General features: G+C 38.5%; 1 protein-coding gene across 3 annotated transcripts; it reads right to left on the bottom strand.

Moving 5' to 3' along the window:
* Positions 1 to 209: 209 nt before the first annotated feature.
* npm1b (nucleophosmin 1b) lies at positions 210 to 18,141 on the bottom strand. Of its 3 annotated transcripts, none has more exons than XM_036004564.1 (11): positions 18,048 to 18,141; positions 17,654 to 17,736; positions 16,649 to 16,768; positions 16,215 to 16,308; positions 14,879 to 14,970; positions 14,481 to 14,533; positions 14,212 to 14,284; positions 9,924 to 10,022; positions 4,969 to 5,064; positions 4,803 to 4,877; positions 210 to 3,567 (listed from the first exon to the last, which is right to left on the bottom strand). In XM_036004564.1, exons 1-11 carry the CDS (start codon positions 18,094 to 18,096, stop codon positions 3,514 to 3,516), a joined length of 888 nt encoding a protein of 295 aa, XP_035860457.1. In that variant the 5' UTR covers positions 18,097 to 18,141; the 3' UTR covers positions 210 to 3,513. The 3 variants fall into 3 exon arrangements, with proteins under 3 accessions (XP_035860457.1, XP_031173030.1, XP_035860459.1); XM_031317170.2 differs by having other exon boundaries at positions 14,475 to 14,533; XM_036004566.1 differs by having other exon boundaries at positions 14,475 to 14,533; positions 18,059 to 18,113.
* Positions 18,142 to 18,517: the final 376 nt, after the last annotated feature.

An 18,517-nucleotide genomic window follows, 5' to 3' on the forward strand; every position in this document is an offset into this window, starting at 1 on the left:
AGACTGAAAACTGAAAATTTAACTGCAAACATACTTATTCATCTATTATCATTTCACTAATCCCTTTGTTCCGGACATATTTTTAAATGTTGAATTCAGTTAATGTCTTCCAGTGGTGCGCATGAGTTAAAGTTTTCAGAGGACTAATATTTTGCCCTGGTTTAACAGTAAAAAAAAAAACCCAAAAACTTCAAAATGTGTGACTCAAAAACAGCTAGGATTTACTTTATTCAGGTAAATGTTACAGGGAGATTTAAATAAATCGATGGATATGTTTATCTCATCAAACCATGAATGAATGAATATCCACCACCAGCAGTCATGCATAAACTAATCAATAAAGTTTGACTAAATGGACAAAATGCAATTTTGTTCCAACATGTTGGGTCAGCCAAGACATCGTCTACTTATATCAATAGTACAGTGTATTACAATTTAGTTTGCATTGATATACACAGTAAATCTGTACAAGCCTTGTTTCTTGTCAATTGAAATTGAAGAGGTCTCACCGCATGCTTTTTTACAGTAGGTACTTCAGGTCACAGATACAAGGCAATATTATGGATAAAGAAAATACATAGGGTCATTAGATTGAAACATAATAAATCATGGAAAAGTCTCTGAATTACTTTACTCTGATACAAAGGTAGATGCTTACTACTACTACTCATAATCCAGAAAACATTTATAATGCTGCTCTAAACTTGATGTTTTATCATGCTAATAGCATTGTAAGCCAGTTGTATTTTTGAAAGCCATATTTCAACCACATTGTGCCCTAAACCTACATCAGGTTATCGGCAAAGATCACAATGTCTCTTTTTTCCCCCCACTTGAACATAGTAAGGGACTGGCTTTGAAATGACAGAATCAAAGGTTGGACAACTTAAAGATGACAAACAGCAGGGCTAAAATAAAAACAAGACAGTATTTCAAACATTTAAAAGGGGGTTAAACACTCAATATAAAACATTTCTATACCAAACAAGAACACATTTCAAATAAAGATCACAACATCTCCAAGCTGCAAAATCAGCTATTACCAAGGGCGGATTAAGCATACACTTAATATAAAAAAGCAAGAGATGTATTCACAGAAAAAGAGTAGATTAAATTTGATACAAGTATTAAAAATCATTAATGAACTGCCACCATGAAATCATACGCAACCAAAACTAAATCATAGGAATTGCAACCTGCTTCTACTGAAACCTCACTACAAAGAGGACACTATAGAGGTAAATTATCCGGGCAACTTTAATGACCTAAATTAGTTGAAGAAGTAAAGTTTACAGCTAAGGAATTTCACAACAGGAGGGTAAAACCAAGCAATTTAATTAGTTAAAGCTGGTATCTAACTGCCAACATTTGGCTCATAAAAGGCATTATACAGGATCATAAACACATAAGCACAGAGCGATTGTATGCTTATTGTCATCAGAGCACTGATACACAAGAGTGCAAACAATTATGGGGTTGAATTCTTTATGGGGTTTCTGTAAAGGTGACATGATGTTACTCTAATGATATTTTCTGATATATACCTCATGATTATGTTGTTATAAATAAGATAACCTGTGTTTATAGTTTTGTAACCAGTTTTTAGTGCATTAGAGTAAATAGAAATACACAGCAAACATTGTTAATACCACGTCGTAAATATAGTCCTGGAGCTAGTTAGCCTTGTTTTCAACTTTTTGTACATCATGTGTATAAATTACTTTAAAAGAAAAACATTTTACTCAGGGCACCTGTGTTGGTTTTATAGAGCTCATAATACTCGAGAATGTTTTGTGTACTGCTCTTATGATAATTTTTTGCTACAGATTTTGCAATCACTGTAAGGAAAAACCCTCTCAGGTTATCGCAGATGTTCATAGGATTGATATAAATTCACACTCCAAAAAATGCCATCTGAAATAGTTAGTCAGCAGGTTTGCAATAAAGGCAGGTTCTACAAGTTTAGATAACATAACCATAACTGCATTTGTATTGAAAGCATTTAAAAAAAAAAAAAAAAAAAAAAGAATGACACTGCTTTTATACAGAAATGTTAGGTGCGTTCCTGGTAAAACACTGGATGAAACATTTCTCGTGTACTCAGATTAACTGGCAACGATACGTAACGGTCACAAGGTTGCAACTGCACTTACATCTTACAGTTTCTAGATTGTATTCTTTTTTCTACTACTCAAGTGAAAGGTTTTAAAAACAGTTGAAAATGTTCACTGCAGGACACAAAAAAATAATGTTTGGTGTTGTTGGGCAAGTTCAAAAACAAATGACTGCATGTTCAGCTGCAGTAGATGCTATGACCAAACTGACTGACACAATTAAAAAAAAAGAAATCTTGTATTGACTTACTCTGACAAATTCCTGTACAATATGTATAGAGCAATTATGCCAGACAAATTTATAGTACAATCTGTAAGCGTGTTTCGGAAGCTAAAAAAATGCCTCATAAAGCCAGACAGAACCTAAAATAACAAAACAAAACTAGTCATTGTCCCCCTGTATCAGCTGTCAGCCTTATACTGCTTCAATTCACACAAAATGGGACTTTGATTCATCTCAATTTACAGTAAAGATATTTAAAGGCACATTCTGCAATATCTCCTATTGCATTGTTGAATTAACAAGGACCCACAGTGTCATGGATGCGAAGCACCTGAAACCAGGCTCGGCCAATATCATCAAATTGCAGAGCTATAGCACCAGCAGTTTGCAACAGGTGCCGACTATACGTGAAGAAAGTCAGATCTAGGCATGCCTCTCACCTTCTTCAGGCAAGGACAGGAATAGCTTCTGTAATTCGACAGTTGCACCTCCTGCAGTTGCTTTCATTTTTATAGCTGCTGTTCAAGGATTTATATTTTACATCAAAGAGCCCTCGTCAGTAAGATTGGAAAATGTTTGTTTTTTTAACTACTCCTTGTGGTAAAAAAGATACTATTGAAAAAAAAGGTAGGACAGAGGGGCCACATACCAATATTAGCAATGAATAACTTGACTAGGTTCTGTCTGGTCTGCGTTGGCTCTGAATACTTGAATTATGTTGTTGCCAATTTACATATGTTAATTATAGGGACCATAAAAATCTGCAGGTGCAACATTTATTGCCTGCAGGTGGCGCAAGTGTTAAAATTGCAGCAGCTATTTCTTTCCTGCAACAAAGACATCTGCAGGTCCTAATTGGTGGTGCTATTACTTTCTTTCCCTATAGGTGGTGCAGATTGGCATGCAATGAAGTGGACCGCTTGTCTGCTGAACGTGAATGAGCGAGTTTGTGAGTGAATTACGAAGTAGCTCCAGAAGGTGCTTCGGATCTAAAAACCCGATGACACCTGAGTCATTAATGGCTTTACCCATTTTTCAGCACTTAGTCCTTCTGTTCACTCCAAGTCATAGTTAGCAATGATGACATAATAAGGCCAAGTAGGAAATCTCGCTGACTGTGCCTTTAAATGTCTTGTAGGATGCAAAACATACAAATGTTACAAAGTACAAGATTTGTTACTTCTTCTCAATCTTCAGTGTTTGTACAAAGCTCCAAAGATCCTTGACCACCTGAGGAAGGTACGGAAAGGGGAGAGAGGGATAACAACACAACAGAAGAAACAAAGAAACAGAAATTATAAATCTCCCAAATGAAGTGATATACAGCATTAGACATATGACTCACTTTTACTACAACATGCTTTTGTGCGTCTTGCCTGTGGGAACGCTGAGTTTAGATGGGGCTGTAGGGGAATGACGACGGGTTGGGTGGGGGCAACAGTACATACCAGAGTATATGACTAGGTGCTCCAGGTCTGACAGATCTCAGCCTTGGCTGATGAAACCAAAGCACTTCCACAGATGTTTCTACACACTGGGAACAACAAGCTCTCCCCGATTCAACTCCACCCCCACACTTTTCCTTGTCCACCCAGCCCTCGTGCCGGTCTAAAGAGATTTCACCTGCTCTCATAACTGTCCAGTTAACATTTTAACGGCAATGCAATCACAAATGAATGTTCAAATAGCCCTTTTCAAGTGGCCGCCTTCTTACAGATGCTTTGATACAGAAAAGACAGTTTTTCTTTCTTTCTGACACACTGCCTAGAAGCATTTAGTCTGTGGTGAAAATCTAAAGGGGTTTGGGTGAATAATTCCTGCTCTGCAAAACAATGTGCAGGGGCTGTTGTTTTTCTTCTGAAATGACAAGCAGCATTAGAAAAGATTTAAGTACTGCATTTAGAAAAACCCTCTTTTGGGGTGGTCAAAGGCCTTGAATGTGAAAGAGACTGGTACCATCCACATACCACTAGTCCCTTCATTAAGGCTACAAAAGACACACACTCCAGTAAATCACTGAGAAAGAGTTTGCCTTGGCAGGTGTACTCCCATTCCATCTCAAAGACACAAAATGAATATAATTCAAAGAGAACACACTGTGCTGGAGAGACATTTGAGGCATAATGGACAGTGTATGAGGACAGTGTGAGGAACAATAATGCATTCCTGGGTATCTCTCATGGCAAAAAGCTCTTTTAAGCTTGAAATAAAGGTTGATATAAATGTGGCCGTGGCTACAAACCAAACAACTCTGTTAACGGTTTAAATAGAGAATAAATGGGTAGATCGCAAAAGCAAAAAAGCTGGGAAATTGATATAAATTGCACATATGATGTAAGAGCAAAAAATGTAAGACTTAGAAATAAACAAAGACCAATCTCAGATGCCTCGTAATCAGGGCTCTCAAACCCACGTGCAATCAATAAATATGTAGATAATATATCAAATGACTCATGAGTACTTACATTTTTGTCTGAGATTTTAAAAGAACTCTTCACGAAATTCTCAAACTTCTGCTCTGTCTTGGGTAGTGGTTTTCCCTGATGAAAAAGGCCATTAACTCATCATCTTAACTGTGCGTCAGACATTCAATTAAGAGTAATAATTTGCAAAAGAGGATGACAGCCTTACCTCCTTGGCTGCCGTTGACAACTTCTTCTTAATCTCAGTCAGAGGGGGGGATTTAGACGGGCCAGCCTGGGGTTTGTCTTTTCCTAGGACAGGTGTCTTGAAAAATACATCAACTAGATAAGAAACACTGATTGATATGTCATATAGAGAGAGATTTATAGAGATGTAGATAAAAAGATAACTTCATATTAGGCCACAATATTTCTTCTTTTACTCAGGTTCAGCTTTTGCTATAACCGTTTAGTTCTCTGTGTTCTCATTTGAACTCAACACAAAATTGCTAACTTATTAGTGATGAATCCATTCGCTGACCAACAGGCCAGTGTGGACTACAGCCCTATCATGACCCATTTTGTCTGGGTCTGTGTTTACAGACTTGGCGTAGGCAACCAGCTGGAAGAAGATAAAAGCACTAGAAAAGGACAAAAAATAGCTCAATTACACCATCTTTTTTTTTTAAACAAATACATCAGGTACAAATTACTTTTTTATTGTTTGCAAGCAGGAGAGGGCAAGCCCTGACTCTCCAATGAGTATTAGAAATTGTTTGTCAAATGTGTTTTTACCTTGATATCAAATCCTAACAACTGAACTAAAGGAAATAAAAACAAAGTGCAATGACTGTTGTGCTTGTTTTTTTTTGTTTTTTTCAATTAAAGTTATGCCGACATTAAATTAATGACTTCCACAAGAAAAGATTACACTTTTTTTCTGTTCACCATTTATGTATGGTCAAGACTAAAACAATACAGTCACAAGCAACCCGTCTATTTTCATTTGTGGTGACATTATAGGTGCTATCTCAACACATGAAGAGTGCCCTGTGTTTGTGAAGTAGAGAGCACCATGAGCATTGAACTACCTGGGCAGTCGAGGCCCCGGAGGTCCTCGATTAGGAAGTGTCTGAATGTGACACAACAACAACACACGCGCGCACGCCATTCGCCGTGACTGCATGTTATACAAGCCACAAAGCTTGCCCCTACATGTAAAGCCAGTGTGGAATTCTGTGAAATTGCAGGGTTTCATTGATAGCCAGACACGTTTTAAAGGAGAGAGGAGCCCTGCATGAAGCAACTCTTTACCATGTGAGTCAAAAATAAACAGCAAAACCTCATGAGCAAATGATTCGCCAGTAATTGATTTTCTTTTTGGTTGATGCTTGTTTCTACTTCAGAACAATATATTATTCTACATTGCAGTTAAGCAGCTCAGTGGGTGGAGAATGGCACAGATCATTTCAGGATAAAGGTATCTATTCCTACTGGAAACAGAACGCATTGTAAGTAAGTTTGGTATAATTCTTTTGTTTCAGATTCTAACAATTTTTTATTTAGATCTCTACTTACTGGTTCAAATTACTGTCATATTATCTTTATTTGAGTCAGAAACTAGACCAAAATATGTTGAAAGCAAAAACTTTGGGTTACACTTTACTTGAAGGTATCTACATAAGAGTGACATGACACCGTCATGAACGTGTCATAAACATTATAAACAAGTCATAAACGTTTATGACAACGTTTCTTTTAGTAAGTGACATTCGGATTTTGTCATGACAAGTTACGGTTAGGGTTAGGGTCCATGTGTCATGACTGTGTCATGACAGTGTCACGTCACTCTTATGTAGATACCTTCAAGTAAAGTGTTACCATACTTTGTTTATTTTCAGCAGATGTAGGCTGCCATAAACACTGATTTGTCATAAATGTAAGATGTAGGATTAAGCGCAGCATCTCAGGAACTGAGTGAAATTGAAAAGCAGGATTTCTTAACAACTTTCCACTTCTTACATTGGTTGCATTTACTTCTTACATTTGGAACTGGTTGTTTAGATAAAAGCAATCAACAAATGGCATGTGTTACTACTTGATAATTTAAGCACCTTCAGGCGTTGAAAACCAGGGCAAGACTTGAAATGGTTAAAAACAGGTGGAATGAACTGGAGAAAATAAATGATCTCTCTAGTTTGAAAAATGCAGTCATCTGTCCCTGTCCCAGAGAGATCTGCATTTTATAGCACAGATCAAAAGGCATAAAATGAAGACAACCTTGAATCACACATACCGCACTTTGGGGAAAAAAGAGCACATATGCTGCTGGCTTCTGGCCAGACAAATGTACTACATATTTATTATTTATGGGAAGCTCTCTACTTCCAAGGGACAGCTGTGGACCTGAAACAGCTGATAAACACAAAGCCAGCAAGCTTTTTCATCTGGACCAGACACTGATTACAGATGCCACGAGACACGAAACTTAATCACAAGCACGCTATCATTTGATACAGTGTGTCTTCAATCCATTGCAAACATGTTGTGACACCTTTGCTCATCAGGTCTGTCCAGAGATGGTAATTGTCATTGGAATGAGAGCTTTGTAACTACAATTGCCAGTTTTAAATCAAACCTGAAGACATATTTTTACTCTTGCTTTTAACTCCCTTTAATTCCTTTTTTTTTTTTTCTCAGAGCAATGAACTATAACTATTATATTTTTTTGTATTTGCAAATTTTGTTCCATTGGTGTTTTATACCATGTTACATTATTTGATTTTACCTTTGCCTAACTACATTCATGGAATCTTGCACACTTGATTATGTATATTTAAGGCATACTGTTTCTGCCTTCCCTGCTCGACCTGTAAAGCACTTTGAACTGTTGTTCGTTTAAATGTGCTATACAAATTAAATGACTTGACTTTGGAGGCCCTTGTCTGGGAAAATGTCAGGTCACGACTGTGACTTTAATGCATTGACTTGTAAATATAAGTAAAAGGTCTTTTGGACATTTTTCATGCACGACAGATCCAGTCATTAGGGCCATAGTTACTGTAGAAGCCAACATCCTTACACTCACGGGAAAAGTAAATAAGCACTAACAAGATAGGCACCTGCTGTTAACACATGTCAATCAGTCACTAAAACAATGACTCACACCCTTTTGGGATAAGCCTGATTGAAGTGGTATATACTTTACGACTGTGACGTGAACTTGAAGGCATCAACTTCTCCAAACCCATCAATCAAAAGACCCCAGCTGCAAGATAAAATTACTTCAGATCAGCATATCTCGAGTTAGCTGGTTCTCATGCCGAGCCTGTTACGCAAGAAGTTGCAGCGACATGCCGGGCTGCGAGAGGTGAGAACTGCGGTACTGGCAACAGATCTGACAAGCCAATCTAATGACCAGTCACCTGCATTTAGTAAAGAAAAAACAGACATCCACGCCCGCTTCCTCACTCCTCAGGGGCATCTGGAAGCGCAAGCTGCGCCAGACATCAAACGCTGGTAATGAGAGCAATTGGGAGAAGGTGTGTCCAGGAAGTGAGGGGTGTGAAGAGGTTGTAGAGAGGGAACAGTTGTTGTGTACAAGTGGAGAGGGGATGGGGGCAGTTAAAGCACCACGGGCCACAAATTTAAACTGGCGGGATGGTTTCGGGGGTTCAGTTGCCCATCGGCTAATCCCCCAGTGCATTTCAAGAGCCACTGTGTTATGTCCGGACAACGGCCACTACAGAATTAGCTGCACTCTTCCACACACACCAATAACCCTGGCCCTGGGGGGGAACAGCTTTCTCGCCACAGGAATTTAGCAATCCAGTGGCTTAGTGTTTAACATGATAAAAAATGACAGAGCTTTCTATCAAGACGTCAGACAAGAAATTACATTTTTTTTTTATGTGTGCTGGGTGTGTGAATGTGTGAGATGGTGTGCCTTTATCATACGTTTTACCATACAATGAGCCAGCATTTGCATGCCAACACATAATGCCTTATCTGAACAGAATTCTGTCCAAGTCATTTTTTTATCCAAGTAACATGCCTTGTGAAATTTGTAAACTTTCAGAGGAGGTTGCCAATTTGTATTCCCTGATGTGTAAGTATGCTACAGGGAGTTGGGGGGCATCAAAGGTGGCTGCAACTCAAGATGGCGGGGTCAGGCCAAGGGGTCACAGGTTTAAACCCTGCCCCAGGAAACCTGTATAGAGGTCAGGTGTGTTTGCTTAAAGAGAGGCAGAGTTCAAGCTGTGGGTTTTGAGAGGTGGCTGTCCAGGACATTCCATCCAAGAAATTAACTATCAGGTTGAGCTAATTGCAATGTGTATTTATCACATTCCTTGGCTGTGGAACAGGAAGGCTCTCCAAGTATTTTCTTTCTTTTTAGGCATGTTTTAATTGTGAAACCCTTGGTCATAGACACCTTGTGTCTTTTCAGGCACAGGTTTGAGTAGAAGGAATTTGGCAGGTTTTTGTCTCTTTTAAGTGCACTGCATTCTGTAATGCATTTTTCTTACAGGCCTTATCAGGTTTTCAAGTACGAAATTTTACATTTGCTGCTTTATTGTGAGGAGATTTAAGTCATTTTCTGCTATGTTGTGACACGTTAGGTAATACCGTATCTACCTACCAAAGTTGCATCACATGACAGTAGATAAATGCATACTTCTTTGTCTGTTCTTCTTTAAAACTGATTTTCATTATCTACCATTCTTTTCCATACTTTTGAGAGTGACATGTCTTTGATAAGGAATAGAGTTGCTGACTTTGACAAGAGAGACTGCAGACCTAATTAATGATAATAATAAGATAATGTCTGGTATTCAGCACAAATCTAGCTATATCATTTCCAAACAAATTTTAAAATACGAACAAACAAAAAATAAACAGCACTAGGATGGGGGGTAAAAGGGACATTTTACAGGGAGGGGTGCAATATGGATACAATATAGACTTATTGGTTTTCTGTGCGGCTAAATAAAATTTTTATTTAAATCTGAAAAATAAACAAAAAGAACTGTCCCACTTCATTGCACCTTTTAAACCTGTGCTGCCCGTCTAACAAACAGTGCCGAAACATCTGGTTTTTAGTTAGTTGAACCTAACAGCTGAGCCTTTTCTACATAAATTACCACAAGTAAACAAAGCTGAGCAGGTGATCCAGCCTTTTCCTACCTTCATCTGTGGTTTGACCGCTGATCCTGATGGTTTTCCTGCGGGGCAGTTTTGTTTAACCGGAGTCTTGTTGGGCTTCTTTGCTGAAAGCTCTGGGCTCTGAGAAAGCAAGGAAAAACAACCAAACTGTATTAATAAGACCTCTCCAGTAAGATATCCTCATGTTTTTAGGAAACAGCTGAATTAATTAGTCTGCTTTACAGAAATGCTCGTAAAGCATGTAAATTGATATGTAAAAACAAAAAAAATGGCACAACTCTCCGTCTTTGTATTTAAAGCTCAGAAAATATATACTAAATGACAGTAAATCATAGTAAACAAAAACAACTATGGGATGACAGCAGGGGGACCATACTGAAGTTAAAAGCAGCTGTGTACTGTATGTAATTAACACTTCATGAAAAAGTACCCTGACTAACTTTGTAGTAACTGAATGAAAAACTGCAGCACTGCTACAAAGGTTTAGTCGTTGGCCAATTACCAAAGCTAACAGCCCCCTACATACTGTGTATATATTTTCCATATTATCCCTGTTGGTTATGCCGCGTTCTATTTACCTCGGAACTCGGAAGCCGCAACTGGGAATGACGTCATAGCCGAGTTGAATGCGTTCTATTTAAAAGTCAGATTTTCATTGTTTTCATTAGCTCTAGCCCCATTAGCTATTGTTAGCAATACCAGTTGATAACAACGCATTACACCGTTTTTTGTGCATGCAAACAGCGTAACATGTCCACAGATAGAAGTTGAACATGCCTGTGTGAACGACTGATTTAGTGAGACACAAATAAGACATAAGTGCTTATAACTTTATGTTACTGCAGCTTTCACAACTGTTGACATAGGGGGCAGCCATGTTAGATTTTGAACTCGGGCTACTGCGAGGTTGTACGAGTTCCGAGCTCGTAAATACGAGGTCAGGGGGCGTGTTTACGACTTTGACCTCGTAAAAAATGAGTTGCGAGGTAAATAGAACGCGGCATAAGTTTCAAACTGCGACAGTGATTCCTTTTTGTCAATGCGTGACTTTCAGACTGTTCCTCTTGATGTTATGTTGGATATTAAAATAACTTTGCCTCTGTGGGGCTCTGGTAGTTGTGTCATGTTGTTTTGAAAACTCCCATTGCCAAGCCTCTTTTATAGCTGACAAATCATAATTGGCTTGTAAAATAATGTGAACCACATTTTTTAGAAGTGCTTGCAATTGCGGTTAATTTTCTTCTTCTTTGTCTTTTGCCATGAAGTGTTACGTTATTTCTCTTCACTTAGACTATTATAAACTTGATGTGTAGACTATTGTTAAAAGCATTTTAACACATGAAGACAAAAACATTTACATTCTGCAATACAAAAACAAAAGTATGACAGCGTAATGTCATTCTGGGGTGGCTGTGGATCAGTGGAAGAGCGGTCGGCCCTCAACCACACGATTGGTAGTTCGATCCCAGGTCCACATGTCAAATTGTCCTTGAGCGAGACACTGAACCCCAAGTTGCACCCCAGACGCTGTATGTGGCTGTCCACCGCACCTAATGTTTAGCATGGGTTAAATGCAGGGATTGAATTTCACTACATTGTACTGTACAATTGTATGTGACGAATAATAAAGTTTCTTATTCTAAAAGCTAAAAGGAGGAGTGGCAGTCCTAATGTTCAGAATTATAAATTTATTCTGATTAAGTATCTCAGTAAAAAGGTTTGGGTAGAAAAAACATGCAACTAAACCTGATTTGATATGTAATCGCAACTGAAATCATCTCCAAGCACCAGCGCTTTATGAAATTACATGGGAGGCACTAGACATACTTGGCAATTTGTCACTGATCAGATACTTAGTAACCCAATAACTTGTCATTGTTCTTCTCCACACTGGAGGCCTTCCTGTCAGGTTTCCATTGCTCTCAAGTCACCTGTGTAATTACCTTGTAATAGCCGAGGCAAGTACCTGCATTTCCTGAGCACCAACCCTTTCTTCGGAATGGGCTAGAAGTGTAATTGCCTGTGTTGACATAACTGCTACAAGGCAATTACACGTTATTTCCTAAAGCTATGCCTGGCAATACAAGAAGCTGTAAGGCTGTTCCAGTGTGGTTGCAAAGATTATAATATATATACATAGGGTTTGTCACGTAGTGGACCCGTGCGCTGACGTGCACTAACATGTGCAAGTGGCACAATAACTGGCCAATGAAATGATGATCATTACAGCGTTTCAAGCGGGCTCTAAATCAAACACAACTAAGCCACACAGCCAACGGACAGGACGCAGCGCTCCACAAAATAAACAAAATATTGCACACTTTCGATATAATAATGCGCAACGTGATATCGCGATAACGATATTGAGTCGATATATCATGCACCCCTACCAAACAAGCGGACCGAGACCTCCTTGATGAGGCGGTCTCGGTACGCTTTCAATCGAACTCTGGTGCGGTTTGTTTGTGGTGTCCGACCAAGCATCCGATGCCAAAACTATCCATACACAATGCTATGGACACATTTAGGTTGGTACTTAAAACAGTAATGAAGTTTAATTCAACAACAAAAAAAGGTTATAAAAACTTATATTGACATTGCTGAATAAGTCGTCAAAAAAATAGTAATTATTCCAAGCCCTACGAGTTGTGTGCTTTCATTAGTAAAGAACACGACAGGATAACAAGGAATATAAAGAGAAGAAGGGTGAAGACAAAGATTAAGGTCATGGAGGGGGGGGTATGGGGAGACGGAGGTGGAGGTATTAGAGGAGAAGACAACAGAATAAATCAACAGGTGACAGAAATGCTCAGCTGTCATCTGACCCTGAGGCAAGGATCGGCGCTCACGTCGCTGGTATGCGCATCTGCCCTGCTTTGATCTTTGCCTGGCACAGATTGCACTTGGATAGCACGTTAAAAAAAAAAAAAAAAAAAGACAAGAAATCACAAACAGACACAGAGGTAAAAATGAGGCAGATACACACATGCACCCACACACTTGCAAATGATTGTGGTAACACGCAAAACAAGTGTTCAAAGGCAACGGCCAGGTGCAAAGCTGAAATGGCATGAGACGATAAAAAGGAGCATTCATATTAACAGTGGGATGACAGAGGGACAAAGATATGCAGTGTTACAGAAAAATGAGGGAAGATGTTTCCCATAACTGGTGTGTGTGTGTGTGTGTGTGTGTGTGTGTGTGTGTGTGTGTGTACTGTAGATGTATTGTTAATGTTTGCAGAACATGTGCATTTTTTTTAGCAAGTATGCATGTGTACTTACATATTTCACAGTAAGCGTACATGGCTACAGTGTGTATACTGTATATACCTTTGAGTGTGCATGTGTGTGTGTGTGTGTGTGTATAGGATAACACATGCCGCCTTGTTGGTGAGACGGTGAGAATTCAAGTAGATTACAGAGGAGAAATCCAATCATTACGCCACACAGACCCTGTGTTTTACTCATGGAAAACAGGTGGGTACATGAGCGAACAGGATGAAAAAGTTCCATGTTTTGTCCCATACAAAGAGGTGGACGGTCAGTGAGTGCAAGAATGGGAAGGGCCTTCTGAAATGAAATGCTACTATAGGATACAGTGTGCGGGAGTTTACATGATGTGGTAAAAACAAAAAGGGGAGTGGGCAGACAGCAGCAACACAGAGAAATTCCTTTCACACAAAAAAAACGGAGGGCAAGCCCTTGGCTACTCTGACACCTGGTGGACAACAGGGGACAGGAAACACTGCAAATAAATGTAATTACTGTACAAATTAAAGTTTGGTTAGGCATTAAGTTTGAACAGTGATGGAAGTGATACAATTGAAACGGATTACAAAACAATCCAAAATTGTATAAAAGGTAAACATATAAATATATAATGTACCCTGGCATAAAAGTATACATCAATACTCCAATATCCAGCTGATTATTACAAACTGCATGTTTTAATACTATCAGATATTTGTATGAACACTAACTGCGGTTTACTTTTTTCAAAGTCTGACCCCCTTGGACAAAACTAATACAACTGCATCTACCAGACAATTTATTTTCTCTGTAGATTTCTACCCTGATATCTAGGCGTTTATTTGTAATGGGCATCAGAATGAGATAATGATATCCTTGGAAAGTGTAAGTCACTTTGAATTTAAAAAAATATATACGTGTATCATGCCTGTGTGCCCCCCTGGGGAGGCGCCCCTAAAGTATCCTGCAGCTACTGTCATGTTTTTCGCAGGTACAATCAAGTTACACGTTTTCAACATTATTTGTAAAAAGGAACAAGTAAAAAAGACCAGGCTTACTTTTTTGAGATCTTTTCCGACATTCTTCTGGGGCTTCACACCATTTTCTTCACTGTCGTCATCTTCGTCATCACTGCAAAAAGGAGGAAGAGAAAAACCGTTAACTCAGGTAAAAACCAATACGACACACATGCTAGAAAAGCAATTTAGTGAATAAAATGATTCCTTATATTATGTCCATTTGACTAAACATTGAGGCAGACAAATGGTGTTTTTAGCATTCACAGTGAAAAAATTCAGCATAAAAAAAAAACCCAACATACTCTTCATCATCCTCATCGCTGTCGTCTTCGTCGTCGTCAGAATCCATCTTTAGTTTTTTCTACAATGTCAGAAACACTATTAGAGCTTTGCAGAGCAGAGTTTAGAGTTGTCATTTCTGTTTGGGTATTATCATTAGATGACAAAATAACAATACAGCATTGTTTCAATACTGACTTTTTTTCACTCAATGTGGCAACATGCTTTGTTTCCTCTATGTTTCTTTAGCAGGTGTGCAGCAAGCAAATGAGCGCCACTGCTACAGAGAAGTCGTATCAAACCTTATTTAATCTTGTTATCATCTAAACCTAAAACATAAATGATTTGAGTAAAGTTCAAACCCTTTCTTCAACCCTCAGAGTTGAAGGCAGCTATGTAGCTTCAATGAACACACTGAGGTAGCTACCAATGGAGGCTTTTTCCCCGACATCAGGCTTGCAGGCCGCTTCACTGGCGATGTGTTGTTCTCCTCCTCTTCATCCTCTGAATCCTTCACACCTACAAAGCAACATACAGGTTACTGGCACTGCACAGTGATGCATTCAGTTTAGTTTGGATGTACCTGGACAGACCCTTGTATAGATTGTTACATTATTAGAAACAGAGAGTGATATTTGTCATCAGTGACTATGTTTACATGCACATAATATTCAATTTTTTGCCCTTATTCCAAAAAAGACAATATTCCGTCAGTGAATATCGTCACAATATATTCAGTGAATATTCCACAAATATTCCCGTTTACATGCAGCTGTGCAAAATACGATTTTAAGTTTACCAGCAGTGGAGGACTTGTTGGACCGATGCACAGCATCCCTCTTTCATTCCTTCAAACAGCTTTTTGAAAAAGTCGGCGTAGCGATATGTGCGCATATCCAAAAACCTGTTGATATCCAAGTCTTTGATAATGTTTAAAAGTTGCTGTTTCTCCTTCTTATCAGGTCTGCAGCCTTGCAAACTGTTGGCTGGTTGGTTTGTTTACATCAACCATGTGAACACACAGAGCTGACTGTAAACTGTAAAAAGGCATGAGGCCGTAAACTGGGCGTAAACTGTGGTAAAAATCCTGATTGAGACGCATATTCCATATGTGCTGTATACATGTCCAAAGAATGCCTCTAAAACCCGAATAATACCGGAATATCCCACGTCTTAATCGGAAAATGCCTTATTCGGAATGTCCAACCGGAATATGCTGTTTACATGACTTTACGAATTTGGAATATTGTAATATTCGGATTAATAGTGGAATATTGGTGTGCATGTAAACATACTCAATCTGTGAAATGCTAATTCTAACAGTTAGAAATACATCTATCTTTAGCTCATTATTAATCACTGCAGTAGTATAAGAAGCAAAGCCATTTGTAAATCATTGATGATTTGATGATGTGATTAGTCATAGTAAAAAAAGAGTAGATCTGTTTTTCTACTTGAAAATGTCTTTCCCCGTTATTAGTTTGTCCCACCAAAAAAAAAGCAAGTCCTAAAATAACATGTTAACCCCAAAATGAAAGTTTGAAGAAATATAATGAACACTTTATAATTTCGGGGTCTATAAAACGACGCTCCATCGACTTCACTGTCCTTCTGACTGACACGCTGGAGTGTCGAGTAGGTAAGGACTTCATTTTAAAGATGTGGTGAACTGTTACCTGAGTCATACTTTGTACGTGTGTGTCTGTAATTCTAGAAGAAGAAAAGGCAGTCACAGCACCTGCCACTGTTTCCTTAATACTCACTAACAAAATGCTGCCCGCTGATGTGTACTGGTCCAGAGCCTGACTGGAGACGGAAGGTAACTGGAGGTGTGATCTCAAATCCACCTAAACTCATCTGGACAAGAAAAAGATAACAATTACAACAAAATAAGCAATTTTATCATTGCTAATACAATTATGCATCCTTTCAATAGGATGTAGAATTTGCATTTACATTCTACACTCCTGGTTTCTGTATGCTCCACAGTATAAATGAGCTGTCCTTTTTAAGTTTTTGTCATTTCATTAAGCATGAAAGAGGCTGAAAAGCTATTTTACTTTTACTATTACTCATTTAAAAAAAGATAACTTACAACTAGGCATTATAAACTATACATATCACCTAATATAGGTGCCTTTTCTTTACTTATATACCTGAGAAACACAAAATGCTATCAGCTATGGCGTTCACTCACAGAAGGCAGGACGGACGGTTTCAGGACAGCCAGTGGCACTTTGGTCGTCTTTCCATCATAAGTGAGGCCTTCGACTTCCACCATGTGGAACTTATCCTCAGCCTCAGCTCCCAGACACACCTGGAAAAGCATCATCTCCATGTCTTTGCATCATCAGGCTAACATTGCTCCTGAAACCCTTTGACCTGATGCACCATGAATAAAGCAGGTTTTCAACTGACGACCTTATGTTTCTTTTTTTCGTAATCAAATTTTCTAGGAAGATTATTGCCTCCAGTAAGGGTCTACATTTCTTCAATACCCGGTAAATGCCAGTTGAATACTACAGCTCCAGTTTGACAACACTTGATTAATATTGATCTCATTACTAAATGTGCTGAAACAATTAGTTGATTTAAACTTTAACTAGTTAAACTATTAGCTGTCATTTCAGTAAAGGTATCAAACATTTTTGGGGTACAGCTGTTGAAATTAGAGCCGAGACTTTTAGGATCTAATTTTAGGGCTGAAAGGTTTCTTGCTTTTCTCTGTTTCACATCTGAACAAATCGTTTGACTAAGGCAAACAAATACATGAAAAACTTTTATTTGGTCTCTGATCATTTGTGATTGGTGATGATAGCTTGGTTTATAAATATTTAAGAATGACTTTTTTTCTATTTTTACAAATGAACTCTTCAAAACTGGGCTGGATGTAAATCTTAGGAACATAACACATGAAAATAAAGTACAAAGGATAATGTTTTTATCCCTACTTTCGTTGAGCAGCTACACTGAGGTTTGCCTAGCTAAATTGTGACCTCCTCACTGCGTACGTGACGTACTGGTGTTACGTTAAGTTCTGGCTACACTTGCGTATAATTTCAATAACGCAGCTCACGTTTTCAACGTTTAAACAAATTGCTACTTCATACATCTAACCCTCGTGTTCTTTCCCTTTGAAACATACCCGTTATTCAGTGATTCGACGTTAAAATGGAAAGTCAATAAAACGTGTCTTCCTTACTGCTTTGAGTGACAGCTGTTGTTCCGTATCATCGTCGTCTACGTCAACTTTGAACTCCTGTTTGTCCGATTTGAGGGTACAACCTGAGGAAAACGATACACGCAACGTGTAACTCAGCTTATGTTTGCACTTATATTGAACAAAATACACAAATGCATACAATAGTTTGAGATACGGGGGTTTACTCTTTGCTATAGCTGCTGTATATCCATGCCTTCCTTCGGCTAGCTAACAAAAGAGCTGAATTGGCGCCAGCAGGGGCAGGCAGCTATTTAACGTTAGCTATCTTCTTCCAGCTAAAAATGTTAAATGGCTATTTGTGCCTGGTAACATGGCAGTAAAACTGATTGTGCGACCGAATTTCTTTTAGGTTTGCCAGAATAAGAGAGCTCACCAAACAAGTACATTTGTGGTCTGCTCAAATCTGAGATATCGTCCTCCATCTTTGAAGTGGGTGGTTACACTACCGTAAACTGACGTGACGGACACATCGCCGAGCCTATGGGGAAGCAGAACGTGACTGGCCTTAAAAACACGTAAGCCAATAGAATTAAAGACTGGGTGGGACAAATGAAACTGAATGTTCTAATGATTGAACGCTAGATGGAGCTCTCGTTATATAGAAAGAGGTAATCCTTTAAGTAAATAGCCTACTATAAACAAAAATGTGAAAATAATAACGACTTAATAATATAATTAATTAATAAAAGTAAGAGGTTATGAATCATATTTCAACAGAAGCTATAAGAGTATTATTTTTTATTATTTATACATGGTAGTTAGACAGCCTACAATATGTACTCAAAGAAATGAGCAAGGAAACAGACAAGATGGCAGCAGAAAAGGCAAATACTGTTCACGTTT

The sequence above is a fragment of the Sander lucioperca genome, chromosome 1 (genome assembly GCF_008315115.2).
Source record: "Sander lucioperca isolate FBNREF2018 chromosome 1, SLUC_FBN_1.2, whole genome shotgun sequence".
In the NCBI taxonomy this organism is placed as follows: domain Eukaryota; kingdom Metazoa; phylum Chordata; class Actinopteri; order Perciformes; family Percidae; genus Sander; species Sander lucioperca.